The 27,250-nt window shown below is 39.4% G+C and overlaps 2 protein-coding genes across 17 annotated transcripts in view; one reads left to right on the forward strand and one right to left on the reverse strand.

Moving 5' to 3' along the window:
* Positions 1–4,137, reverse strand: part of FERRY3 (FERRY endosomal RAB5 effector complex subunit 3) — a 26,459-nt gene extending 22,322 nt beyond the window's left edge. For 7 of the 13 annotated variants that reach the window (XR_015706167.1, XR_015706168.1, XR_015706166.1 and 4 more), the window contains exons 1-5: positions 3,982–4,115; positions 3,160–3,271; positions 2,439–2,633; positions 2,019–2,164; positions 860–1,041 (exon numbers count right to left, since the gene is read on the reverse strand). Coding sequence is in view for 9 of the 13 variants with exons in the window: in XM_087763834.1 (XP_087619960.1) it covers positions 860–1,041; positions 2,019–2,164; positions 2,439–2,616 (506 nt within the window). In the remaining 4 variants the exon portion in view is untranslated. Of the gene's footprint in view, positions 1–859; positions 1,042–2,018; positions 2,165–2,438; positions 2,634–3,159; positions 3,272–3,981 lie in introns of those variants that run through there. The other 6 variants (XM_087763832.1, XM_087763833.1, XM_087763838.1 and 3 more) reach the window with 6 other exon arrangements.
* RAD51AP1 (RAD51 associated protein 1) lies at positions 4,137–27,008 on the forward strand. 4 transcript variants are annotated; one of them, XR_015706171.1, is made up of 12 exons: positions 4,137–4,251; positions 5,107–5,156; positions 6,517–6,658; positions 7,465–7,574; positions 7,919–7,993; positions 8,657–8,809; positions 9,834–9,989; positions 10,885–11,031; positions 11,909–12,102; positions 13,142–13,477; positions 13,572–13,769; positions 26,915–27,008. XR_015706171.1 is itself a non-coding variant. In XM_087763841.1 (9 exons), exons 1-9 carry the CDS (start codon positions 4,232–4,234, stop codon positions 12,034–12,036), a joined length of 981 nt encoding a protein of 326 aa, XP_087619967.1. In that variant the 5' UTR covers positions 4,139–4,231; the 3' UTR covers positions 12,037–13,070. The 4 variants fall into 4 exon arrangements, 1 of the variants encoding a protein (XP_087619967.1); XR_015706173.1 differs by lacking the exon at positions 26,915–27,008 and adding an exon at positions 14,663–18,822; XR_015706170.1 differs by lacking the exon at positions 26,915–27,008 and having other exon boundaries at positions 13,572–18,822.
* The last annotated feature ends 242 nt before the right edge of the window (positions 27,009–27,250 follow it).

The following is a 27,250-nucleotide window of genomic DNA, read 5'->3' on the forward strand; positions in this document are numbered from 1 at the left end:
CTCTCAGGATTAAGTACTCTTTCTTCTAGATGCATACTTGAGAAGAGTCAATAAGCAGCAAAAAGTTTCGCTAACACATTACTGGCAACATTTATCCCCAAATTAGAGATAAGTAAGATTGTCTAGAAGAAACTATATAAACAGATACGCATTGTAAAATGTGAGCTTAAGCAAAGACAACTCAAAAGGAATATTGCCACTTAGAATGCTAAAACATACCTACTTAGAATACTCTGGCATCTCACAAGCTTCCCTAGTATTTAGTATTTATACTATATTTGTGTGCATTCATTTTCCTTAACCTATTTAGTCTCCAAAAGAAAAACTCCGCATTGTATGCGTTCCCTCTTGTGGACAAAGCAGCCACCTGCAGCTTATTCGGAAACTCGGGATCCCACGTAGACTTTCCTAAATTTCAAATTCAACAGTTTCTGATTTAAAGTTGTTTCAAGTCTTATGCTCATCTTTTCACCCCATGGACCTTCCAATTTTTCATTTAAGTTACGTTGTAACAAAGGCAAAATATGGTACATACATATACTTTATTTTCTAGATATCCTAAGCACTTTATGTTGCTATACCACTTACAACGTGGATAGAACAATGGAAATCAAACCTTATGTTACCCTGATGGCCTTAGTTTTTATTATTTTTAGTGACTGAGAAGAATAAGATAGCTGACCCTAACAATATAGGCTAAGTATTGTATGATTTTAAAGAGATAAAAATAAAACTAAAATAGGGCTTACATAGACAAATACAAGTTGACACTCATTGTCCTACGAGCTATATACACCCAGTAGCATGCACCCCTACTTACTAAGATAGAAAAAAAAAAAATAAAAAAAAGAAGGAATACCTTTCCCGTAGTTTTTTCAATTCCACATCTCTTTCACTTATTAATTCTGAGATACTAACAAAATAATTGTGTTCCAGGTTTAACAACATTTCAGAAGCTGGAGAATGTATCAGATCATGATAAACATCTGCAAAATCTTCATCCCAGCTGGTTTCTTCAGGTTTTGCATATTCTAATGTTGTCTAAAAATTATAAGAGATTATAAAGTCTATAGTACCTTTTCGAACATATAAGGATCCCTCATAATGGTGGGGTAAAGCCAACTGGGCATGCACACTGTTGCACAGCCTTCAACATACATGAACTATATTTCCTAATTTGAGCTTTCTGTATTCTGCTTTAGCTTTAACATTTTCTCCCTTCCTATATTCTCTCTCTTTCAAAGCAAGTAACAACAGAACATTAAGGTTTTGACTACAGTGAGGAATTACTAATTTTCGGCCATCACCAACTTGAAAACAACAATAATATCTACAACATTTGCAACTGATGAATTTTAGATAGGGCCCAAAACACCAGCTGTGCAAACAAAAATGTTTTGCTAGAAAGGATGACTAACCTCTGATGTCACTAGAATTTGATCAACAACACTGATTTAAGAAAAGCCATTTTTATTGAACAAAGAATGGCCAAAAGATGCCAGTTTTGCAAGCTCCTTTTACTGAAACGCTCCTTACATTTGCAGTCATTCCCACCAGATTCAGCTGATTAATCAATATTGAAGCGTAGGTTAGAAATGTCAAGAAATGATCTAATCCTAACCCTTGCACTCAGGCTAACCTATTCATAGAAACCACTAGCACAGAAGACTGTAAACTCTTTCAATGCTTTATCACGTTCCCATGCTCACCCGATACAGAATTTTTCCTTCTTACAGGTTAAGCTAATTTCATTTTGTTGACGTTCGTTAAGGCAGATGATTTGCTTTCAATTCTCTTTATAACAGATGTATGTTTGGGAATTTTTCACAACATTCTTCTATATTCCATGATAAGCAAATTCAGTTCCTATAAACTTTTCCTCAAATGCTGCAGTTTCTGTCATTCTTTTTTTCCTCTCCGCTAGGACTCCTCCAGTTCTTTTGCACTCCAGTTCTGTATGGGCACAGACACTCTCACAAAGCAAGTCCTGCATATTAACTTTTCAGCCTTAATCTTACCTCTTTATAAGCTTTAGCCCAAGTATCTGCCAGCTGGTTTATGTCTACTTTTCCTGATTTCACTGCTTCCAGAGCCATTTCAGCTTCTCTATCATAATCTTTTATAGTTTCCTCTTCTATGAACTTATTAAGAGATTGCTTCAGGTCTATTATAACAAGAAGAGAATGGTCCATCAACAAAACATGTCAGTGGAAGTATCAGTAATCATCTAGGAAACATACAAATTAAGTTTTTCTGAAAACCTTTTACTTGGGCACCTTACTTGCTAGTACTGACAGCAATTTTCTTTAATGTTTTGCTGCTTTAAAAACAAATTTAAGACTGTTCTAGTAAATACGCATCTTTTGGTTTCTTAACGCAGGTTGTAAGACACTTGTGGATATGAATATATGACACTAATTTAAGAAATCAATTCTTACCATTTTCTATAAAGCATGGCAGATTGTGCAGAAGCATTAGACGTCCATGCAAATGACTAATATTCTCTTGCACGGGGAATTTGAGAGGCACAGTAAGCACTAAATGTTGATTTCCAGCATTGAATTTGTACACATAGTCTCTCTCCCTAGTGCAGGTCTTTCCTTTATTAGGCTTCATCTCCTTGAGCTGATTTCCTGCATTAAAAATGAAAATAACAAGAGTTACATTCTTGTAAAATCATAAGTAAAAAAAGCCAACTAAAAACATGGCTTTGTTAATAATTAACAGCTTCTGGCAAGAAAACTTAAACCTCCAAATTACTCTTACAAATTACACTGTAAGCCTCCTGACTTAAAGGCAGAACCAGGACAGAAGGAATCCTCATAAATAGCAAACTTTCTGAGACACTGTAACTGTTGCCATGCATGTCTCAAAATCTGAAATCCTTCACAGTGCATTAGGATTTTATTTCCTCCTTCCTGTGGGTGGTAGACTTGGGGGCGAGCGGAAGTTTGCCATGATTGTTAGAAAAAGCTTATTTTGTGATTTTGTAACCTGCTTTAGGATAGACTTATAGATAGATGATAGATTATTTTTTACACTTATAGACGGATTCTAGATATACAGATAAACTTATAGATAGATTATATTTTAAATAATACCACTAAAAATAAGCCAAAAGAAAAGCAAGAGAACTGTCTACAGGATAGGAGGACATACCTGTGTCAGTAATTTCTCCCTCCACTAGGGCTCCTCCGCTTATTTATATTCCTCTTTTTTGAGCATTACCTGCAAAGCTGGACACATTACTCCAGCTGAAATCTCCCCAGTGCTAAAAAACACGGTGCAAGAAGAAGAAAAGCAGAAAACAAAAGGAAGGAAAAAAAAAAAAAGTGTGCTTTCCACAGCAAAATTCATGGGACCAGTTTATAGTTTTTTGGGTTTTCTTTTTGTGAATAAGCCTACGTGTTGGAAACGGATTAAACAGACCAGTTACAAATCGCATCACGGTAACAACAAAAATCTCAGGGCAACCAAAGCTAAACCGAGGCGACCTCCTGCGCCGCCACGGAGAGGGATTTAAACGGCTCCACTCAGAAATACAAAGCCGAGGAACGTCTTCCTGCTACTCCCCGACAAAACGAGGTTTAGCGGGGAGGAACAGGGCGGGACGAGGCGACGGCCGCTGCCGCTGCCGCCGATGCCGCTGAGCCGCCGGGCTGCCCCAGCAGAGGGGGCCGAACCCCCTTTCCAAAACCGGTGCTGGTGCCCTCAACTCCACCACAGGCTGTGGGGTGCCAGAGCGGTGGCCCACGCCGAAAGAGGTAGCATTAGCGCCCTTTACTGAAAAAGCAGAAGCAAAGCTGGCGGCGGGAGGGGAAGGCCTGCACGATCCCGGCCCCCTTCGCCCCACCCCGGGAAGGCTGCAAAACCCCAGGGCAAACACAGCCCCTCAGCTCGGATGGGGCAGCGCCCACAGGGACAGGAGCCGCTTCCCCGCCGCGAAGGGCAGGAGCGGCGTCCTCCTCGCTCTTCGCTCACCTGGGTGCCGGGCGGGCAGGTGAGGGGGCGCTCGGCCGCTGAGGAAGGCGGCGGCGACGCCGAGTGGTTCCCGCCTCCCCGTTAGAACCTCCGCGTCCGGAGCCGCAGATTCGGCACCCGCCCGCTTTGTGGCGAATGTGCCGGCCCGGCGCTCGAGGAGGGAGGGGGCGGGGCAGCAGCCTCGTCATCGGCGCGTGTGCCGTGCCCCGCCCCCGCGGCCGTTGGCCGCCGCGCGCCGCCAGGAGTGGGGATGGCGCGGCCGGTGAGGAGGTGCGTGCGGCGGCTCGCGTGCCGGGCGGGGCGGGGCGGGGCGAGGGGCGCGAGACACCGGTGCCGCCGCCGCCGCCCGGCCGGCCGGCCCCGAGGCGCGCGGGCGCCGGGAGCTCGCGCCCAGCGGCGCTGGGTGGCGTTTCCTAGAAAGAGTCAGGTGCGCGCGCCGCCGCCGCCGGCGGCCGTTGCGGGCTGAGGGAGCGAGCGGGGCCCCTCCTCCCCTCGTCCTGTCACCGCCGCGGCCGCCGCCGAGGCGGGCCCCGTCCGAGCCCCGCGCCACCAGACCGGGCGGCTCCGTGGCCGGTCGTAGCGCGGGGCGCGACGACGGGCCTGCGCTGTCTCCCTTTCAGCTGGAAGGAGGCGGGGGGCCTCTCCCTGCGGCGGGCAGCGGGGGCGCCTGTGTCCCGCGAAGAGCAGCCCCGGCGGGTGGCGTCCCTCGGGGGTCCCTGGCCGAGGGGTGGGCGGGAAAGTGCTGGTTGTGCCCCCTCAGGGTGGGATAACAGCTGCACCCACGGCGGTGCCGCGTGGGAAGTGCACGGAAAACGCGTTTCAAGTGCCTGAAGGCGACCCAGGAGATAAATAATTTCAGTGGCACAGTAGCATCTCTGAGACGGTGCATGCATCAGGAGAATACGATGCTCCCACAATGAGAACAACAAAAAGCACTGTTAAGATTTCAAAAAAGATCTAGAAGCTATTCCTAATAACCGTATTGTATACAGTAGCACTGGTTGTACATCCATTTGAACATGTGTTGCTTTTTTCTTGTAAAACATGACTTGCCCAAAAATCAAGTGTTAGCAAGTCAAGGTGCTCAATCTGAAAGAATTAATAGTGGATGTTTTTTTGCTACAGGAACAAGAAAATTGTTGATTATTCTCAATTTGGGGATTTGGAAGATGATGGTAAGTGGCGTGTTCTTGTATGTAACAAAAATGCCAAACACCAGTGTCACCACCCGAAACATCATCAGAGTGTCTTTAATTAATTAGTTCATTGAGAAGGCTGTCAGCTGTTTTCACTGGAGGTAATCTGGGCAGACTGTTAAATATCCTAATTCAATCAGAGTATGATGGCTGTAAACCAGCGTATGTCAGGAAGCTGGTGGATATGTTGTGTCTTGTTGCAGGAAAATCTGTTTCTCCCCGTGCCTCAGTCTTCAGCGGTACTTGGTTGGTCCATGTCCTCCTGATGATCAGTTCACAGCATTGTAAATCAATATAAAGGAGGTGTGGATCATCTCTACATACATCTGTTTCTCCTACAGCTCTGTATCTGATGGGTTTTGGGTAAAGACACAGCAATCAAATTTTGAGTTCCATTGATAAGAAAAATAGATTGCAGGCTACTTGTTTTCACGACAGCCCTCCTTTACTTCTAAGCCCTAATGGGTGTTATGCTTCTTTTTTACAGAATTTGTTTACTTTCATGTTTGTTTTTTTTTTCCATGCTGTTTGCAGGATACAGGGAACAGTTTGAATTGGTGGGAAGGGTAGCGCAAATGTAAATAATGTTGAAGGTCTTGTGTGAATCATGTGGATTAATGCAGATTCTTAGTTTAAATGTGGTGCATGACCTTAGCTTATAAGTAACAACTTGTAATATGAAAGAAAAGTGTAAATTCTCAGAAACATTAGTGATCTTATCTAAGGTTCTGCATCATTTAAAGAATACTGAAGATTATTATTTTTTTCTTTATTTTGCACTGTGATCTGCAATGTCTTCAGTTGGAAGAAAGACACTTTTCATGCCTTCTAATTTTCTTTGAAAATTGGAGAAATGCATTGTATTTGGTAAGAGGCAATATGAAAATCGTAGAAAAAGGGGAGCAGCCTATGTTTTTTAAGAACGGGAGTCATTAAGGGGAACAATTCCCAAAACACCAAGAACTCAAAACTGTTTAATGACAGCGATTACTATTATAATTGATTGCTGTTCAGCATATGAAAAGGTGAACTTCTAGTTATTGAAAATCTGGTAACACATTGGACATTGAAGCTTTATTGCCTTATTGGTAATAAAAATTGAAATCATTACCTCTTGAATAAAAGCATATGCAAAAGGGGTCTTGTTAAAATTTCATTTAAAATATATTTAAGAATAGTATAGTTATAGTTGTCATGTTCTTTAAAAATAGAATTCATTTCAGAAGGGTTATCTTTGGTATATTTTCAGTGTGTGATGAGATTGAGTTGAATGACTTCTTTTGGCCATACGGAAGAATATAGGAAAACTCATTAAAGCTCGTTGCTGTTTCCCAAACAGATGAAGACTTTGCGTGTATAGCTGCACCTTCAAGGAAAAAATCCAGAACACAGCTCAAAGAACCAAAGAAGGAGAAAAAAGAGAAGCAAAAAAAGCCACACAAAGAACCGACTCCATCACAAAAGCAGACACCTAGTAAAAGGTAAGAAATGCTGAAATGTGGTCAGCTCTGTGTAAAGCTGGGTTTCAGTAACGGTATTTGTTTTTTCTTTTTTTTCCCCTCAAGCTTTAAGCAGCCGAGAATAAACAACTAACATATTAGTGTGATGAAGATTTTCAGCTTTATTGGTATAGTTGCAAATCAGGGACAATGTGATTATGCATAGAGTCAGGAAGACTCACCTGGGTTCGGTAGTGAGCTATGTTGATTTTGTTACAGCTCTAAAAAACTCCAGCAAGCGGCCTGCATAGGTGCAGAAACAAGCCTGCATGTCTGATCTTGTCTTGGTATCTCTTCAGTGCAAAATAACTGTAACAATTCTGAGTTACTGAGGACTCCTAGAACTGAGAAATACAAAGACAAGTTTGACTCCTTAAAAAAGAACATATTGAAAGCTTGATATAAAATACAAAGACAATGTCAATGAAAAAAGAAATCTGATTATTTTGGTGGTAAAGTTGTGTATGAATATTACATTTCAGTGCGGTATTTCAAATAAATGTAATCACCTTTTTCTGTGATAATACCAGTTATTGATATATATACACAAACACAATGTTTTGCAGTCATAGTACTTTTAGGTGTAGTGTCCTTTAAATATTAGTGTGTACTTTGTCTAAATCTTTTCAGGAAGTAATATTCATAATATGATATGCTGTAAGTATATATTGAAATATTAATCTCTTTACAAGCATTTGAATTTTTAAAACTTTAGTGAGTCAGAAGGAGATCTATAACACTCATGTCATCGTTTTATTATTTAGCATATTTGTTTTTTTCTTTTCCAGGATATCCTTGGATGACAAACTTTATCAAAGAGATTTGGAAGTTGCCTTAGCCTTATCCATCAAAGAAAAGTCTGCAAATACCCTTGAAGTGCAAAATTCAGAAGAACAAGGTTATTTTACAGTTCAATGCAACACTTTATTTATATGTAGTGAATTTGAACATGACTTAATTTATTTTATAGTGAAATAGGTTGAAAGTCATGTTTTATTTCAAGATGTCATGATAAGGAAATGAGAATTTCTAGGTAGTGCCTGTCTTCTTATGTTCTTGGGTTTTCTTCCTATGAGAAAAATAACTCTTCTATAAGATCTTCCAAACATATAGTTTGATTAGAGACAGATAAAAATGTTAGCTATTTTCATTTCTTGATATCTTGACGTTTTATAATGTGTTTATTTTATACTAATATTTTATATTATTTTTTATTTGTTTGTTTTCTGGATCCTAAAACAGGTAAGAATATTGAATCAGAAAATGTACCCAGGAGACCCCTTTTTTCCAACTGCAGTGTAGACAGTGAACTTTTAGGTAAGTTGTTCTCATACTCTGTCTTTTCAGAAATAACATTTCAAGATACATTTAGGTAGCTTATCTCTTCCTGGTTTCCATTGGTTTCTGTTTTTCATTTACATGGAAAAAAGAGTCTTTATCTTAAGTAAAGTATGAAGGATGCATTAATTTTTTCATTAAAAATTTGATCCCAGTCTTAAAATGGGAAAACCTGTAGACTGCTGAAGGAGATTGTTACAGATCACTAAAAGTTAGTTGGAAAAAGCAACAGACGTGATGTTTTTAGATGCTGAGTTTATGTACTTCTTCAAGAAGCTACACTTACCCTCAACTCCTTAATGGGTCCATAATGCCTAAGCATCAAATAAACGTGGCCAAAACATTTGCTATGCCATTGGAAACTTTTTCATTTTTCCAGTTTTATTTTTGGTCTTCTGTCCTTTCATTAGTTTGATTACAGATAAGTATTGATAACTTTAACAACCAGAAAGTACAGTTTGGTTAGGTAAAAGAGGAAGAATTTGAGAATCCCGTGAAAACAAGTGCCGATGATATGCTTCTGTATAGTATGCTTCAAAATTACAAAAATTAATTCTGGGAACTCAAATACCTGCTGCTTTTTGAGAAGGAGAATAGATTTACTGTGAATTTGAATTAATTAGACCACCTTCTGTTTTCTAGGTCTCAATCAGGTTATGGATGATGACGTACCTAGGGGTGACTGTAGGCAAAGGACAGCAGCATCTAAAGTTCCAGCACATCAGAAGAAATTACTGACCGTTGACAGTGATGACGGAAAGCATTCTACTGACTCTGAGCCAGAGTCTGTACCCAGTAAGTTCTTTTCTATAAAAACCCTCTCCTTAGGTGTGCTTTGGATGGGATGCCTCACATTTAGTTTATATTTTCCGTGAAATGCATACTGCTTCTACTGTATCTTCCCTACCCCCCCTTACTGAAGCATTGTCTTTTAATACTAGTAGCATCTCAGTTGCACTTTGAAACTAAATCTAAACATTGGAGCTTATTCATACACAGTCCCCAAACTGGCAAAAAAGATACTTTTTCTCTGCATTTGCTGCAGTATGTCAGAACAAATTTATTGTACCCTCTCTGTCCGGGAAAGTTTCGTCTCTTTAAAGAGCCTCTGTTCTTTTTTCCAGTTGCTGTCTGGGGTTTGCATCAAAACAGCGACTCTGGAGTAGTGTCAGGTGTTGGTGCTTTCAGTATTGGCTTCTGGTAGCAGCCTAGTATTGAACGCCTGCAGAGTATGATAGACCTCTCTCTCTCATTCCCCAGTGGTTAACGTGTCTGTATCCATTCTTTTATTCCTTACTGCAAGGTTTATTGGAAAATATTTCTAGAATTGTCAGTGAAATAAAATGTCAGGGGAATAATTCAGATATTCCTGTTGACACAGAGCTATTTTTTAAGATTTGCTAATGTCTGGGGTTTTTTAATAATAAATCTATAAATCTTTCTTACAGCTGAACTTAGACATAGTGTTTTCCCACTTTAAATAGTCATGACTAAGAATAGGTAAAAATCAGAAGCCCTGCCAGACAACTTCAACTTTTTCCATCTTGCTGCGCACATGGAATATTGGTAATTCTGCTGTTAAAATCATTATTGTGTGCAGTTTATACCAGGGTGTTCCATTATTAAAGTACAGAGCAAGAATTCTGTAAATACAGAATGTTTTATGGAGGCTCTTTCTTTCTCAGTTCAGCATATAAATACGTGTGGATTTGTTTTACTCTGTCATGGTTCTTTATGTCCAGAATGTGATTAGAAGGCCCTGGAGTAATAGTAAATTTTATTTCCCGTAAAGAGATGACATCCCTTTTCCTTGCTGTAGGTGAGGAGTCAGAAGAAGATTCCGATTATAGCGAAGGTGATGATGAAGACTTTGCTATGGAAAAGAAGAAAGCCAAAGGAAATAAAAAGAAAACGAAACAAAAGATGCCAGCTGAAAGAGAGAAGAAAACTCTCAAATCCAAGATGAATACTACTGGTAAGTTTGCACTCTGAATTTGAAGAAGACTTCTTCATAATACAAGTTCCTTTTATTTTCACTGAAGGAATAGATAAATTTGGCTGACAGACTGACTGCAGGTTTATGATGAAAGTGACTATATGCAGAGTAAAGGGAGGAGAGTAGAAAAAAATCCTGAAAGAAAAAACGCTCTATAGTAAACTAACACTCCTTACAATAAAAGCAGACAAAAATGAATCGACAAAGTTAATTTCTTCTTATATAACTATATCTAGCTTTTAAGAAAAGGTTAAATAACAGTGAGTGATCTGAGGATTTTTTTTTTTAAATTATAACCTCAGAGCCTCTTCTTTCAGTTGCATTTAGGATTTTTTAATTCAAGGATAGCTAAACAATGCTAGTTCTACTAACCACTTGGCGAAAAACATTAAATATGCATGCCCTTCATAGTTAATTGTTCACTGTGTTGCTAACACAATTTACTTTAAATAGCTTAAGAAAATTCTTATCATGGTGTTAATCTTGTGTCTGACTTGGTAATGTGTGTTAATTTCAGGCCTGAATTTACAACATGTAATTTCGTAATTAGTTTAAAATTAGTTTTAGTTATGACAAGGAATGGTTTGCTTTGTGTAGCTGACAGAAGAATCTTCCCTCTTAGAAATTTGATATCTGGCAGGTCCTCAACAAGAAATTATTACACTGCTTATTTTCAAACCAGGATTGAAATTCTAGAGTATAGCAGGACTAACTGTAAATATATACTGTTAAAGATGTGACAATCTAGTAATATACTCTTTATTTCACTCAATGTAGAGAGCTTGTGCTGTACAGTGATCTATCATCTTATGCAGTCTGATGATTTCTCTGCTAAAGATTATGTTTCTAAGGTCACTTTTCTTTTCCAACTAAGTGTCACCTGTAGTTTCTCCTTCACGGATAACAGAAGAAAAATCTGAGCCAACACAAAAGATGATGTCCAGTTCTTCAGAACCAGTTGGGAGGCCTTTACATACATCGAGTCCTGTAACAGACAAGAAGCCTAAATGGATACCACCAGGTACCTGTAAGATTGTACTATAAACAGATAAATTAGTTGACTTAAGTTCTTAGCAATCTCTCCTAAAAGCAAGCAAACAAATAAACAGTATTTCAGAAAAATTACCGCCCTCTTATAATGAAAGGTATTCTTTTGACCTTAGATTTAAAAAAGAAAGAAAAGCTAGCTCTGTGCTTCTTTTCCTCTTACAGCATTATCCTTAACTCCTTTATGTGGGGAGGATAATAAAATATTTTCCAGAGTGTGTATCAAATCTTAATCAAGAGATTGTTATGTGGCCATTTCTTTCTTATTAAGAGCTTGCTTTATCTCTGGTATGTGCTGCATTATTATCTATTCTAAACAAATAATATTAGAAAAATGTTGGGAGTGTTTTAGCTGCTCTAGTAAAGCAAATGCTTAGAAACTTTGTTTTCTTAAGGTGCTTGAGCATGCTGCTGCTGATTCCTGCCTCTTTCTTCGATTTTCCGTCATATTTACTCTTCTTTTCTGTACATGTTTCTTTCTATTTGGCTCCTTTCTCTCAAGCCTCCTTTTACCACTTGGAATTGTGTTCAATTGTGTGATTCTCTATGGAGCACCTGAAAATGCACAGTACACTGGGAACAGTTTTTATGTGCTTGTCCAGTGTTGCTCCAGTGTGTTGCTGGTTAATTAAAACTGTGCACCACACCTGCTGCACTGGCTCCCAAATAGATGGATTTCTGGTGAGTATGCTGATTTTCATGTGCTTCTGTGGTATGTTGATCAGACCTTTTTGCAATATCTCTAGAATACTTTTTCTGCTCTGCTGTGAAAACTATAAAAAGACAACAGTCATATGTGTTTTTTTTTTTCCCTCTAAACTTCTTACACTTTGTTTTAAAATTATTTTCAGCTGCATCAGGAAGCAGTAATAACTGCATGAAATATGTTGCAGTTAAGTCACCTACTCAGTGTCTTAGGCTCGGCCTCTCCAGACTAGCAAGAGTCAAACCACTGCATCCCAGTGCTACCAGCGGTTAAGTGGTCAGTGACAAGGTGCCACGTGAAGGCAAAGACTTTGGAAAGTGTTTTGCTTATAAATAGAAGGTGGGCAGCATAAGTTTCATGGCATCGTCCATTTTGGAGGACTGTTGTTGATGTACATGTCTAATCCTATAACGAGTTTTTATTCTGCAAAATGCTAGGCATCCTTAAGTGCTACTGAATAATAATATTATTTAATCAAGGTGATATCTGGATCACCAGCTTTTTGGTGTATTATACTCAGATGTGGGTTTGTGATAATTCAAATTCTCTGATATCTAAACTCTTGGCATTAAAATAGGCTAGACAGCACTATGTCAGTTATAGAATTTGATATCTCAAATGGATTCTTAACACAAGTGAAAGTCACAGTTTAAAAAATATTTCTTGGAAGAGTGAAGTTATCGCTTTCCACCCCCTTCTTGGAAAGTTTGCCACCACTCTCAAAATCTGGTAATGTTTGCATATCTTATATGTGGATTTTAATGGATTTTTATGTATTATAGATATAATGTTTTTTAGAATGTTGTATTTTTTTAAAAAATGAAATAAAATACTTTATATAGTCTAATTAGTCATATTAATTGACTTCATTAATTTTGAAAATCAGTTTAAATTTTGGCTACAGTCTGGCAAATATTTTTGCATGTGCATACTCTTATTGGAAGTCAGCAGCATTAGCCAGGCTCAGATGGTGAGGATTTTGCTTTGAGCTCCTTGGGTTTTGTTGAAGACCGTGGTACCATGCATAGTTAGTGGATTTTGTAAAGTGCTGAAGTGATAGTTACTGAATAATGAGACTGAGCTTTCAAACTTATTAGTCCACAAAGTAAATAATTTCCTGTCTAAGCATGTTGACTATGCCAGATGACACAGCAGATGCATTTCTGCCTGTATTACTTAAGGGATCTGGTCATGAATGAGTGAATTGCATTAACAAAGGTATATATAGGCCTATTCAGAACAATTACACAGACAAAAGCCTAAAGTAAAACTAGGGTATGGCAAATTACTTTTTAACTGTATAGTACTTGCATTATTAAAACAAGATACTAATAAATGCATATTTATTAAAAACAACATGCATATTGCCTTCTGGAAGGAATGAGAAGAAATCTGCGGATGAAAGCGTTTCTCAGAAACAAGTAAATGTGGGCATTGCGACGTATAATCTCGCATCATCCACATTTTGGATGCCTGACTCCTGGCATGGAATCACACAGCCCTGAGTGAAGTGTGGTCCAGTGAACTGGGCTAAGTGAGTTTAGGACGGGAGGCACGTGCCTGCTGTCTCCAGTGCTTGTCCTACTCGTTTGTGAGTTGTCTTATCTTGCTAAAATGGCACATCAAAAAAGCAGAAGTTTGCAGCAGGTTGTCATTGATGAGCATGAAACTGCTTCCAAACAATTGTGAATCAGGAGTACCCGCAGGAGGAAAGGTAGGTATCCAAGAGTAATGCTTGTGACACCTAGTATGTAATAGGTATGTTATGTTATTCCTCTCCTTGATTCCCTTTCTTTGTGCTTACTTAGGTAGCCCCTTTCTGAGGTGTACAGTGGATAAACGGCTGCAGCAAAGCGGGGCGCACAGAGAGCCTCGGGGCCCCAGGGTGGTTCGTTGCAGCATCCCAATCCATTGCCCCTGGGTCGTGCTTCAGTCCTTTTCTTTCCACTGGGAGTGGTCACGCAAATGAACAGCTGTGTGGTCCCTCACTGCATTGCAGTCACCAGGTCTCTTTCTATTGAAATTAAACTGTCACGAATTGTTTTGCTTTTATGGGTTTTTTTCAGGGATAAATACGGATTTCATGTAGTTGTGCGTTTTCTTGCTACAGGGAAATTTATGTAACAATGCAGAGTACTTTCTCAACGTGGTGCTTCAGGAAAATCTACACCTGTTGGGTTTAGTAACCCACTTTTCCCCCCACTCTCATACCATTTTTTTTTTTTTCTCCACAAAACATACATTTGAGATTTGCGTTCCTCCGGTTTCAATATTGACATCTTTCAAAAATTATATAATTTGCAGTCTGCCACCTGTCCTTGAGCCCCTCCTTAAGTTTGTATGGGTTTGCAGTTCATGAGGATTTTCCAGTATTTCTCTACTTTTTTTTTTTTGCTGAGTGACAGTTCCACATAGGAAATTGAAAAAAGGTCTTTGAAAGGGAAGTAGCCAATGTTCTTGATTATATGTTTCAAAGCTACTCTATGCCTGATCTGAAGGAAACAGGTATTGCTGGTAGGTAGAGATTATTTTTATAAAAGATGACTTGTTACAGTAATTATTTTTTCTGTTAGTAACAGAGAGGTTGTCTGTGTTATTCCAGCTGCTTTCAACCTTGGAAAATGATTTTTTTTTTTCTGAAAATAACATTTACAGTTACCTCATTGCTCCAAATTTTAAACAACACTGCATAGAATTGTCTGTGCATCATTTCTCATTTCACCATTGCACGATGGTATGACATGAAATGCATTTTGATTTCAATCTGTAAAGCAATCAGACAGTGTGTTGGTTTGCGTGTCAGAGTTTACAGTTTTCACGTACTTGCTGTTTTAGAACTGCATCTGTATTAGTAAAAAAGTAAGAACAAGTTTGTTAAAGAAGAGATCACTGTTTGTAGATGTAAACTTCGCTGGCAGCACCCTCAAAGTCACGACTGTGAGCAGATACCCTGTCTGATCTAGAGATCACCTCTTGCTTCAGAACAGCAGAGGGTTTTGCCAGCGTCGATTGCGACTCCAGATATTCCTAGAGATGGAATCAACTGCACGGTCATTGAAAGCTGCCTTTGCACGGCTGTGTGAGCAGCTCATTTGCTGTGCCCACGGGCACACAGGTTGGTCACACAGAACAGGGCTGTATCACAAAACACCCCGCAGAATTCCGCCAGCCTGAAGACACTGCGCTCCAAGACTGATACAAAGGCTTGGTCTGAGACAAGCTTAAAAAAACCTGGTTGAAAATGGCTAAAATTCAGGGACACAGCAGCGTGAAATTGCTTTCATAAAGCAGATTTGTGTACCTCCAGACATTCGATGTCATCAATGCATTTCTCGCTTCCTACTGTCTTTGGGAGTACGGATAATGCCACAAAAAGAGAGGAGGAAGTCACCAGACAGACCAGACCAGCAGAAACCTACAGAACAAAAGTTAAAGTACGGCGGATTGGTGGGATAAATCTGTGTGCTTGGGGACACCTACGGCACCTCGTCACTCTCGGTGCCACAGAGACTTTGTTTAGACAATAGCGACTGGGCATTTCATGGAAGACCTGTCTCTGCACTGAGATCCGGGAATGACAGCTTGGCAATTAACGTTGATGCTTTGCCACAGCAACTCTTAAGAACTGCCGGTTTAGCAGTACCTTTTAATGCGTTAAGGTTTAGATTTTGGATTTGATATTCCGAATAATAAATGCAGAGCCTTATTTAAAGGAGACTGTTCAAATAGGATATAAAGCAAGAGCAGGGTTCGCTCTTCCTGATTTTTTTGGACACAGGGTTTCAGAAGATGCTGAACACACCTGCAGCAGACGTGTATTTGGAACCTCCAGCATCAGAATGAATAGAATAGAACAGAACCAAATAGAACATTTCAGTTGGACCACAACAAACATTAGGAAAAATATAAATTAAACAAAGTTATTGTATACAATTATAATTGAGGGAGTTGGGGATAGATAAATAATTGGTTGCTGAGTTGTAAATTAGTGGAATAGATTTTATAATGTATGAGTAATCTTTGTGATAAAAGCTGGTGTTTAGTGTTTGAGGTGCTTATTATAAAATATTTATCTACTTACTCGTAAGTTCTTGAAAATAATTTGTTTAGGCTTTGTTTCTATGCTCAGACTCAGCCCTGCACTGAATTTCAGCAAAAGATACCCAAGAACTTGTAACAGAAACTAGCTGTAAAGTTTCCTTTCCTGGAGTTTAGACAAAGTAAGCGTGGAAGGAATTCTGAGCAGTTCATATCCCCAGCATGGAGGCAGGATCCATTAATCCTGCCCTGACTGAGGCTTGTCTAAATCTTCTCTGAGAGTGCGGGCAGTCCCCAGCTTTCTCAGGTGATCTGTCCCAGAGCTTGAGTCTAGCAGAGCACGCTGTTAGAAAGCTTTTCAGTAGTGGTAATGGGATGAGATCTCTGAGTTTTTCATGTAGTCTGTAGGCTTGTTACACTCTTCTGCATCCCCAGGTGTAAGCTGATCTTTTCAGACTTGTTAGAGCTGGAGTCTAATCAAAGTCTAATGCTGGCATGTCACGTTGTTTGAATCTCTATGCAGTGTAATTCTTCCTCTTCCTCCAAATGTTAGCAAACTCATGGATATTGTCTTAGTACAGTTTTATCAACCTGAGTTTTTTCTTTGTGTTTCTCTGCCTTGTCCTCATGTTTCTGGGAACACATCTGGGAAGCAGCAAGTGAGAAGATCAAAATCTTGCAGCTGAGAAATTAATGCAAATTAACTGACCAGCAATTCTTAGTGAGCAATAACTTCCGTTCTTTAGCATTATCTTGTAGAAAATGGTATGTGCAAAGGGTGATACATGTCATATCTCTGTAAAATATGAAAAATCATTAGCTACCACTAAATTTGTAGTCAAATACTCATGCTGCTACCATCATCCTTAATCCATGCCTTTGCAAAGCATTCCATTAATCGCTTCACTGATTTTTTGCTTGCAGATTGGCTATTTTCTCTTGATGTATTATCAATCATGTTAACCATCATAAGACCACTATTTCAACTTTCATTATTTCTGAAAAAAATCAAACTTACTTTTGATTCAGAAGCTTTCAGCTTGTGAGTAATTCATTATATGATTCAAAAGGTCCGAAACCCAGCCCTCATTTTCCTGGGCTGTACTGGTTATTCTTAGATATTCTGTTAGTGTGAAATTCTGTGTCTTTGGTGTAGCTGAATAATGAAGGTGTAACTTAATGCTTATGGCATTAATGCCATGGAATTTAATAAGGGAAACAAACCTTTTCCCATTATTTTTGTAATAGGAAGAAGAATGCCCCAATGGCATTCCTGAGATCGGTTGCATCAGGAATTCCACTCCGTGGGCTGCTCTTCCCTAAGCTGCTCTTTAATTTTTGACAGAGGAGTTGGGTGTAATTTACAAGATGCACTATCTCTAGGCAGGTAACTGTCATCTGTCTTTCATGTTTGATCACTTTTGTTGTCTCAACTTTTCTTTTAACACAACAGAGTAGTAGCGTATCAGTGCAAACCACAAAGATGAAAAACCAATGTTACCACTTCCTGTGATCCTCTGTGCAGAAACCTGCTCTTTGCATTTTAAAATAGTTTGTCCTACTACTTCAAAGAATTATTGGTCTGTCTCCACTCATGTGTGGCACCGTTCTCTTGAGAGGAAGCCAAAAAGCTCTGAAAAAAAACAGATCTTATTTGCATTAAGACTGTTTCTGCTGTGCTGAATCTTTCAGTCCTCACACACCCAATATTCATGATGCTTGTGTACATTTTAAACAAAGACTTTGAGCATGCATTGTTCCCATACGTTTGGGATATTGAAAATCTGAAAGGTCATTTTCTTACCTTTTGTTTTTTTCCCCACCGTTTGTTTTTTATTTTAATTGCTTTTGAATATAATACTAATCTCTGAAAAGGTAAAGGTTAGTTTTCCCTAGCCTTGACTGAATAAGAGCATGAAAGGACTTAAAGCTTGACTAATTGGCATTGTGTGTAAAAGGCAGAATCTACATCTTCCTTAGTGCATTTAAGCTTCTCTCTATCTAATGCTCAGGCATCTCAATTCCTCTCACCAAATTCTTTTTCATAATTACACTCCTTCAGGGCAAGGAAATGATATTTATGGTGTCATTAAAAATTATAAGACTCTGATGAAAAAAGAAATCATTTGACATATGTGACAATAGAACTGATCAAACTGATGATATTTATCTGCTTGGAGATACACCATCTTGTAAAGTAGAGCCAAAGATGACAGATTATCTTTGTTTCCCTCCTTGAACAGATGAGAGATCTTACTTGGGTATTTCGCTTTTTTTTACTTCCAGTATATCTTGCTTTCATTCTGTTAATTTTGCAGGATTCATTAAAATAAGGGATTCTAAAGAGTTATAATCAGGTACTTCTTTTAGAAATACCTTGTGAGCCCCATCTCAGCAGAAATGTTAGAAGATAGGTAGGTGCACATTTAGAACGCAGACAGAAGCTTGTAACTGTAGGAAATCAACGTTAGAGGGCAGTACGTTAAGTTATTATTCGAATACAGTAGAGCTATATGGTTAACATTTGTATTTGCAAGGTGTATGCATATCAAAGAGCTGGATGACAAATGTGAGCACCAGAGGATGTAAATAGAAATAATGCACTACAATGAAATCAGGGGAAAAAAGATAAAAACAGACAATGGGACTATTAGGTGGTAGTTGCCAGCGTAGTTAGCTATTCCTCGGGTCTGCTGTAGATTTTTTGAATGTATGTAGTGTTTTGGCAGAAGGCAAAATAAGAATGAAGACATTCAGATATCTATACTGTACTTGCAGCAGCAGTGACTGGAGCTTCTCAGTTATCAACAGCCTAGCATTTGATTATCCAGTGACAGTGAGTCTTAGAATTCTAAGTGGGATTTCACTCTAATTCCTATGGGAAACAAATACACACTGATTTGAGGATAAACTTTTGAGGATAAATCTTTTCTGTATTTGATGTCTATGATTCTCTGAACACAAGTGTTTTATAAAAAATGCAATTATCACTTAATAAATAAAATACTACATTACATTACAGTACAGTACTAGTGCCATAATATGTCTTCCAGCTTTATACACTTAGTATGTTTTGATGAACAGGGAAAAAAACCCAGAAGGTATTCTAACTATCTAATTATTTTCCAACTCTCTCTTTTGAATCTAAACTATCTAGTATAGAAAAACAAATGGAAATTTAATAAGCATTAATCATCGTACCTTTTGTTAAAGTATGTCAACAACCCGTTTTACTCTAAAACATAAGTTTTACCCTAGTTAGTAGATGACATGAGTAATAATGTTAGTAGGTATTTCCTGCATTATTTCATTCAGTTATAAGCTTTAATGTATAGTTCTTTTCCAGGTATTTGCTCTAATTTTTCTCAAGCATTTTTACCTACCCCTACCTGGGTAAAAATCATAGTCATGTAATTTGTGAGTGTGGTGCAGCTGATTCAGTTTCTCTGTCTCCATTTCATAGGAAAAAGTTACCTACAAGTCAGAAAATGTAACAATAGCCAGATTTGTCGTCTTGCCCAGCATAGCTAAGTCAGGACAACCAAAGGTAAGAGAACTGCTTAGACCTCAGAAGTTGGAGGCATAGATCTAACTTATCAGTACTTCAGAAATGCCATAGTTCTTTCATGTATTGAAATTAGATAGCAGTTGGCAGCTATTGTCCAGGGCCAGATGGTATGTAATCACTCAAATCCTTCATTCTCTGTGCACCTCTCACAGAGGCCAGTTGCAATTATGCACTTGTACTTGAAGCAGTGCAGGGAAATCTGTCTTCCTGTACCTTAAGACAAACCTCCCTCTAAGGAGTCGGAGCAGACCAAGGCCCCTGTGGTGGCAGGGCAGACCATGTTTTAGACTGCCTTGCTCCTTTCCCCTTACACATTTGGTTGCTGTCTCAAGAAGGCACTTCTCTCCTGATTTTGCCTGTGTAGGATGTTCACAAGAGCGTAGCAGGTGGCTCCCACTCTCCTTTGTAGCCTGGCACCCCGCGTTCTTCAGTGCATTGCACCTCCCGCCTCCTCTGTGACACAGCCAACATATTCTTGACCACCTTCTACCCTTGTTGCCCAAAGATTGTCCAGAATTTTCAAAGATGTCTTGATCTGTCTCCTTGGTGACTGAAGGAGACCCAGAGGTCTGTTGACTGGGGGAACTGCTAACTGTGGGTTCTCTTTGTGAAAACAAAAAGTGATAGTAATAATGCAAGATTCTCAAATAATCATCTGTTCTCCTCCAAAATGCATATTTTTTCTAACTCAGGGTTGCACAAATAATAGAAAAATAAAGTCGCTGCTCTACACAATCATTTATATATTTTAACCTATGCTAGTAAGCGAGCCATGCTGTGCCACATCTGTTACACATCTTGGATTATTATAAAGGGGATTGGAAGGATTGTGTTTCGCTGGAGGAACACCAGCAGAGTGATGATCCATATGCAATATGGGCAAAGTAGTATTTTTTTTTTTCTTCTAAATGCCAATGAAAGTGAGGGAATCAGTCATTGAGAGACTCATGGAGGTAGCAATAGCATAAAAGTGAGAGAAAAATTCAAAATTACATCTTTTTTGTATTAAATGTTTGTTCCAATCAAATTTGATATAAGGGACAACTTCCATACATCAGTGGTTTTACGGGTGTCTTAAAACATCAGACTGCAGAATAGCTGCCTTGCTCTTACTTGAACTCAAGTAATCACAGTACACCTGATGTTGCCAATTCATCCTCAATAATGAGTTATTAAATGTGGAATTCATAGCTGATTTCATGATACTGTGATTTCTTTGGGTGCTACTTGTGATTTTCACTTTTGCTGGATTAGTCAAGTCCTGATTAATTCTGATGATGTGGATTCTCAACAATAAAAATAATCTCTACTTGAGTATTGGCAATTATTCTTCTAATTATTGTTAGCATTTTGGCATAGTTTTTGATCTGTTATTTTGGTACTACCAGGGAAAATCAGTGACACAATGAACTGACTGCTGGAAATATTAATGCTTGTGTGGACCATCCTATTGAATAGCTAAGCTTTATGGAATATAAAAGGAACAAAACATAAGAAACTAGAAGCTAGTTTCTAGCTAGTTTCTTCTTCTTTTCACTATATATAATGTGCTGTACGGTCATTTCAAAATTAAGTAAGAATGAAGATTGTTAACACTGCCTCAGCTAATGTACGCTGGTTTCACAGCTCCATAGAGCAGGGACACAAGCTTTTACATTCTTCCAAATGTAATCACAAGAGAGACAGCATTTCAGTGTTTAATAAAAATCCATTTAAAAATAATAAAATGGTCAAAGTTTTTAAGCTGACACAGAATTCATGGCTAAGAATTACTCACAAGCTATAAGGCAGTATCTCTCTTTCTCTTTTCCTCCTGACATCTATCTTTCTCACCTGGTATGGCTGCCTTTGAGACTGTGAGCAGCTAGGAATTGACAGTATTAACTATTCTGCTTCTAAAAATCCCAGAAAAAGAGGCCACAACTTGCTGAGATATTTCTGTGCTCCCAGTTTAAATGCAGACAGTAATGGCAGTGTCAAAGCACTACAGAGATGGTACCAAAAGGGTACTTCCATTGGCATGGCAAGGCAGCATAAACTGACAACTGCTGCAAAAAGAGGCACCCAAATACCTCCCTGACCCTGATCACTTGTCCTTAACCACAGGGAACATTTCTGCCACTGTATTGTGAATTGGAAGAGGACTGATGCAGGTTAAAACCAAGCTGAGTTTGCTTTGCTGATTTAATTTTAACCTGAGTTATTTTTTGATCCAATTTATTGTAGGACTTCATGAACATTTGTGCTGGCATGAAGAAGGGGACAGCTGAGGATTAAGAATAAATAGCAAAGGGAGAAGCAGACTTCTTCCCCGCTCCCCAGCTCCCTTTTAGCAACAGTGCTGGTATAAAATGCTAATGAAACTACGGTGCTCTTCTCTGTCCTGCTGTAGTCTGTCTCAGTATGCGTGAAGAGACATCTTGGACATCTCCTTCTCATCCATTGTTCTCAGTCTGGACCTATCCAGACTGCTGTTATGAATTATGAATATTAGTTTGGTGTATGAAAGAGTAATGTTCTTCGAAATGTGTGTTAATTAAATGCATGGTGGGGGAGAGCAGACAATAGCAATGTTGGACATATGCAGTTTCTTCTGTATTTGGCATTTTATCTGTGATAACACATCCCAGTAGGAAAAGATGTGGTATGTGAGGGATATCTGCCAATTGCCTACATTTCATCCTCTCAGAATATGACATTGAATTTCAACCAACACAATTCAGGAAATTCACTCTTAACGATAGCAACATGATTTAAGTCACCAGGTCCAGAACTTTGAAGTTTGCTTCAAAGCCAACTGAAATTGTGATCGGTCTTGATTTCAGGAGGGTTTTGGTCAGGTCTTTTGAGGATAATACCCAGTAATAACTAAGATTGTCAAATTTTAATTTTTTTTTTATAATTTCCTTGGAAAAGTCCAGCAGAATTCACTGAATGGAGCAATTCTGAGCTGACCTATGGTGGATACCCTAGGAAGAACTTAAAGCAAGGCATCATTGTGTTCTCACTGCTTAGCATGTAGAGACTTAATTTTACCTGTGATCTTTTGCGCTTGGTTGCTTTTATTTAACAAGGTGCATAATTTCTCCTGGCATGGGGGAGTATCTCTGTTTAAGAGGGAGCCAAGCTAATGAGAGTTGCCTTTTAGAGTGGCCGAGCCACATTCTTTTCAATGTAGAAGAATTTGTCTGAGCATTAAATATGTCTTTGTTTAATCAGGTTATGGCAAGAGAACACCAGGACTTTTGACACTGAAGACTGCCTTAGTCTTAAATGTAGCGTGACAATAGAATTATACTAATTTAAGGTGCAGAGTTTCTTGCTTCCTGCACTGATGTCCAAATAGTATTGTTAAAATGCCTTTAAGGAGCATTAGTTGAAGACTCAGTGGCATTTTTCTTTCCCCATTTTCCATTTATAGTGACAACTCATACTTGGTTATGCCTGGTCATAAGATTCCAAACTTTAAAAATGAACAATTTTGGTAATCATCTTTCTTTTCCCAGACCCCTATTTCAGTCCAATAAGCCTGAGGGCTCCAAAGGAAATGCTTATATTCTGAAATCTTTTAAGCTGTTTTTGAAATATAGTAAAATACTAGAACCTCATCCATAGAAATTCTACTAAATTCATCACATTCACTGCCTCCAGTGTACAGTTTACTTGATTATGGGTTACTCTGGCTTTAAAAAATCTTGGAATATTGTTTGTTAAAAGTTACAGCTTTTTCAGGAAATTGAAGATAAGATGGAAATCATAATGATAGGTTTATATAATCTGTAACCATTTAAAATTCTGCTCATCTTTGACCACTTCAGCATTCGTTGAATTTAGTCATATCTTGCATCAAAGGCATTAATTTTCTGCAAGACATGATGTATGCTAAAGCTCTGTGTCTGCGTATATGAAGACCTAGCAGGTTCATCATAATAATTTTAATAATATCTAGTTCTTTTGTAGTGGTTTTAGGTAGAACTCAAATCCCTTGTAAAAGATGTTCTCTTTGGCTGTGTTCACACGGCTGTGCAGAAGTAACCATGAAGCCACTGCCAGCCTGCAAGCTTTGGAGAAGCAGGCCAGCTGGTATGCTTGAGAGAAAAATCCTGAAGTGAACACTTCTGAGCTCATTTTCCTGCCACTTGGATGGGTCTTATCGCTCTTGTGCCTTGCCTGGCTGCCCCCACCCATTCCGCCTGCCCTTCTGACAGATCCCTGCAGCCAGCGCTGGGCAGACACGATGGCCCAAAGCCTTTCTAGGGAGGGTGAAGTGTGCCCATAAAACAAAGGCAAATGAGATATATTTACTAAGAGCTGGCTGAATTTAGGCTACCTGCAAAGCAACTGTAAATGTGAAGTGGAGAGCTGCCAAAATTCCTGGGAACATTTAAATCAGCAAGATATAGATATAGCACTGAATAGTTTTGAAACCATCATTTAAAGAAAAATCATGGTCTGTATGGGATATATTTTCCACCTCTAATTTATGTGGTTGTATATAGAAAGTCTGATTCTCCTCATTGATCACCTTTGTGCACTGTATCTTCATTAGCCCCAGTGAGGTTCTAATAAACAGTAAGTGATAATAGAGTGTATATTCTCTGCTGAACTGCATACACTTTGGAGCATGAGTGAGCTCATCTCCGCTGAGGTCAGCTCCCACTTCCCCTTTTTTCATTTGCTTTGATTCATCTTTCTTGCCAAAGAAATTTGGAGGCAGATTTTTCCAGCTGCCCCTGAAAGAGTGGGGAAGTATGTTATTAGAGTGAAAGTATGTTATTAGAGTGATGTGAAGCATTGTCCTCCACACATCATAGCCAGCCTGTTCCTAAGCAGGAACTGTGCCTAACTCACTCCCAAATTTTGATCCTTATCATTCCAGAGACATCTTACCCAGCACATACGGCAGTAGCTCCTCTGTACACTCTTGATGCTTTCTGTGCATGCCCCTGTAAGGGAAAAAGGATTTATGAGCAAACTTTGGTTTTGTTAACATGTGATAGGATTTACTGCTTTTCTGATCATGACATTATTTTACACTCTGTAGTTGAACATGCAGGGGGTGTCTTTGACACAGGGTAAGAAAATGAGTGTTATTGTCCAAAGTGTGAGACAAGTCTGTGGTAACACCAGTAAAAAGACAGGTCAACACAACCTTTGTGTGTATGGTAAGCAGTGATATTGCAATATTACAGTCACAGAACTGTTTGGGTTGGAAGGCACCTCTTGAGATCATCTACTTCAACCCCAATTATTCTTTGTACAATAATATGTAATGGTTAAGGAAACAGTTCTCCTTTGAAATCTCCTTAATATTCTGTGTATTTATAATGTATGTGAAGAGACTATTGTTAAAATATTTTTCCCAAATAATAGGAAAGTTCCTTTACTAAATACATATTTCTCCTGAAATGCCACAGGGATATGATTTCCAACACATTCCTCCTCTCCAAAGAGGAAGTGAGGCAAAATATATGCTTGAAATCTTTTCAGATTTCAAACAGTAGCAATGCATGTGTGCCAGGTATGGACTTTTTGGCACATCTATTTTCAATACACTGATACTAATGTATTAAAATTCAGCCTGTGTACTGAGATTGTGTCAGTACCTGGATCTAGCAAATACTGTAAGCACTTGCCTTGGAAGTACGTAGAACCGCTGGCATACTTCAAATTGTGTGCTGAAATATCTTACTGAATCTGTACCTCAGACTGCTAATTAACTCACATCGCCCCCACAGAAGTTTTGCCTTAACCACATGTTATTCCAGTCATAGTTGGCTGCTCAGTTTAATAACAGCACGTGAAACGTAAACTGCAGTCTGAATCCCAGGGGTTTCCTGTGGTGTCCAGGCGCTGAGAAATATCTCTCTAGGCCAGTGGTTGCCAGCTGATGATGTGCATCAACATCGGAGGTGAATCAAGGAGGTCTGCCAGGCTTGCTCACTTGGCCCCTTTGCCAAACACAGAGCTGCCAGGAGCTGCTAACACCCTGAGGAGGCTGCAGCAGGGATGGCAGTGCTGCTAGTACAGGAGGCAGTTCAGACCCTTCTGTCCTGGTTTCGGCTGGGATAGAGTTTTTCTTCTTAGTAGCTGGTATAGTGCTCCGTTTTGGATTTACTATGCGATAATGTTGATAACACACTGATGTTTTAGTTGTTGCTAAGTAGTGCTTAGACTAAAAACTGGGGGAACAAGTGTGGTGGTCAGAGCGATGGCGTTTGTCTTCCCAAGTAACCCTTAGGTGTGACGGAGCCCTGCTTCCCTGGAGATGGCTGAACACCTGCGGGCCGATGGGAAGCAATGAATGAATTCCTTGCTTTGCTTTGCTTGTGCGCACGGCTTTTGCTCTACCTATTAAATGGTCTTTATCGCAACCCATGAGTTTTCTCACTTTTACTCTTCCGATTCTCTCCCCCACCCCACTGGGGGGGAGCGAGTGAGCGGCTGTGTGGTGCTCAGTTGCTGGCTGGGGTTAAACCACGACACTTTCTCATGTCTTGTGCCCCTTCCTCCTTGTACTACAGCACCTCTGTACCTCTAGCTGCAGCCGTAGCACCGTGCCTCTACAGAGGCTCAGTGCTGCTGCAGGTCTGGGGAAGGAGGTGGGCATGGACTCCTAACTGAGGCACTGGGTGAGAGCGGGAGGAATGACAGCAGTGAACCACTGCACTCAGCATGCACCTGCGTTTCCGATATGCCTAAATGCCTACAGCATTTCCGAAAATTGGGTTTTGGCCACTAGGACCTGTGTAGCTAAATGTAGAAATCTTATAATAGCTAAAAGCAGATACCAGCAGTAGACAATCCAGCCTCCCTAAATAAGGTCCCTGGGATTCACATACAGCCCTTGCAGGAAGGCAGAACCATTCAAAACACCCAGAGGGAATCACCCAGAGCTAGTCAAAAGCAAAATGTAGGCAGAGGGATGTTCCTGGAAGTTGCATCCTGCCTTTACATACTTCCACCTAATGATTAGATCTGTTTTTATTCCTAATCAAAAATGTATGGATTGGGCTGTCTTTATTTTTTAGTAGAAGCCATGTAATTGCAATTGTGATAACTAAGGATATAAGTGAAGTAAGGTTTGGAGAGAGAGAGAGGTAATTTCTTTCGTCAGCCTAATTCAAAATGTTGGAAAGACACAGACTGACTTGTTTTTATTGTTGTTGTTCCTGTTCTTTTTTTCTTCTTTTTAATCTGTGTTCTGTTTTCTGATAATAATTAGTTCATCTGCAGAGCCAAAGTTTGTTCCTCTACTTATCCACTCTTTCAGATTATATTTGCCATGTACTTTTTCTGTTAAATGGCAGCCATGATGCTGTTGCCCAGAAAAACTGTGGCCATCAATTTTGTTGACTGGGACTTGCTTTCTCTCAATTTAAGAGCGATAAAAAGTTATGAAGTTTCATGTTTTCAGGTGATTGCATATACAGCTACTCATTTTTTTCGTATTGTTATCTGCTTTACTTGCATTTTGCATTCAGAATTGAACTGTCCAGTTTTGAAAATGTTTTCTGTTTTTCTTAAATTGTCTCTTCTTCCAAGATTCTTCCCAGGTTACCTACTATCAACCTCTGCTATTTCCCTGGAAAAGCCTGTGATTGCCTCTTGGTGTGTAACACTTCACTGTTCTGCAGTGACCTTATCTTCTTCCTCTTCTTCTGCCTTCCTGTTGGCTATGACCACTCGTGTCAGCTTTATGAGAGTCCACATTTTGTGGGTCAGTCCCTGCCTAGCAGTGGTAAGTATCATTAACAGCACAAAGTTGTCCTGACACCGGACTGACAACTCCAGTCAAATAATGTATGAAAACATTAATCAAAAAAGATTCATCACATAAAAACTTCTCAAGTAACCCCAAACCTGGGCAGGAAACAAATG

Source organism: Nipponia nippon, unplaced genomic scaffold (assembly GCF_047370975.1).
Source record: "Nipponia nippon isolate SJK-2023a ecotype South Korea unplaced genomic scaffold, ASM4737097v1 scaffold_3, whole genome shotgun sequence".
In the NCBI taxonomy this organism is placed as follows: Eukaryota; Metazoa; Chordata; class Aves; order Pelecaniformes; family Threskiornithidae; genus Nipponia; species Nipponia nippon.

What these genes read in the sequence shown, in the direction of transcription:
- RAD51AP1 (XM_087763841.1), top strand. Translation starts at nt 4,232, where the DNA reads ATGGCGCGGCCGGTGAGGAG. An exon ending in TGAGCCAGAGTCTGTACCCA is followed by an intron (nt 8,810 to 9,833) that starts GTAAGTTCTTTT and finishes TCCTTGCTGTAG; the next exon opens with GTGAGGAGTCAGAAGAAGAT. An exon ending in ATCCAAGATGAATACTACTG is followed by an intron (nt 9,990 to 10,884) that starts GTAAGTTTGCAC and finishes TTTCCAACTAAG; the next exon opens with TGTCACCTGTAGTTTCTCCT.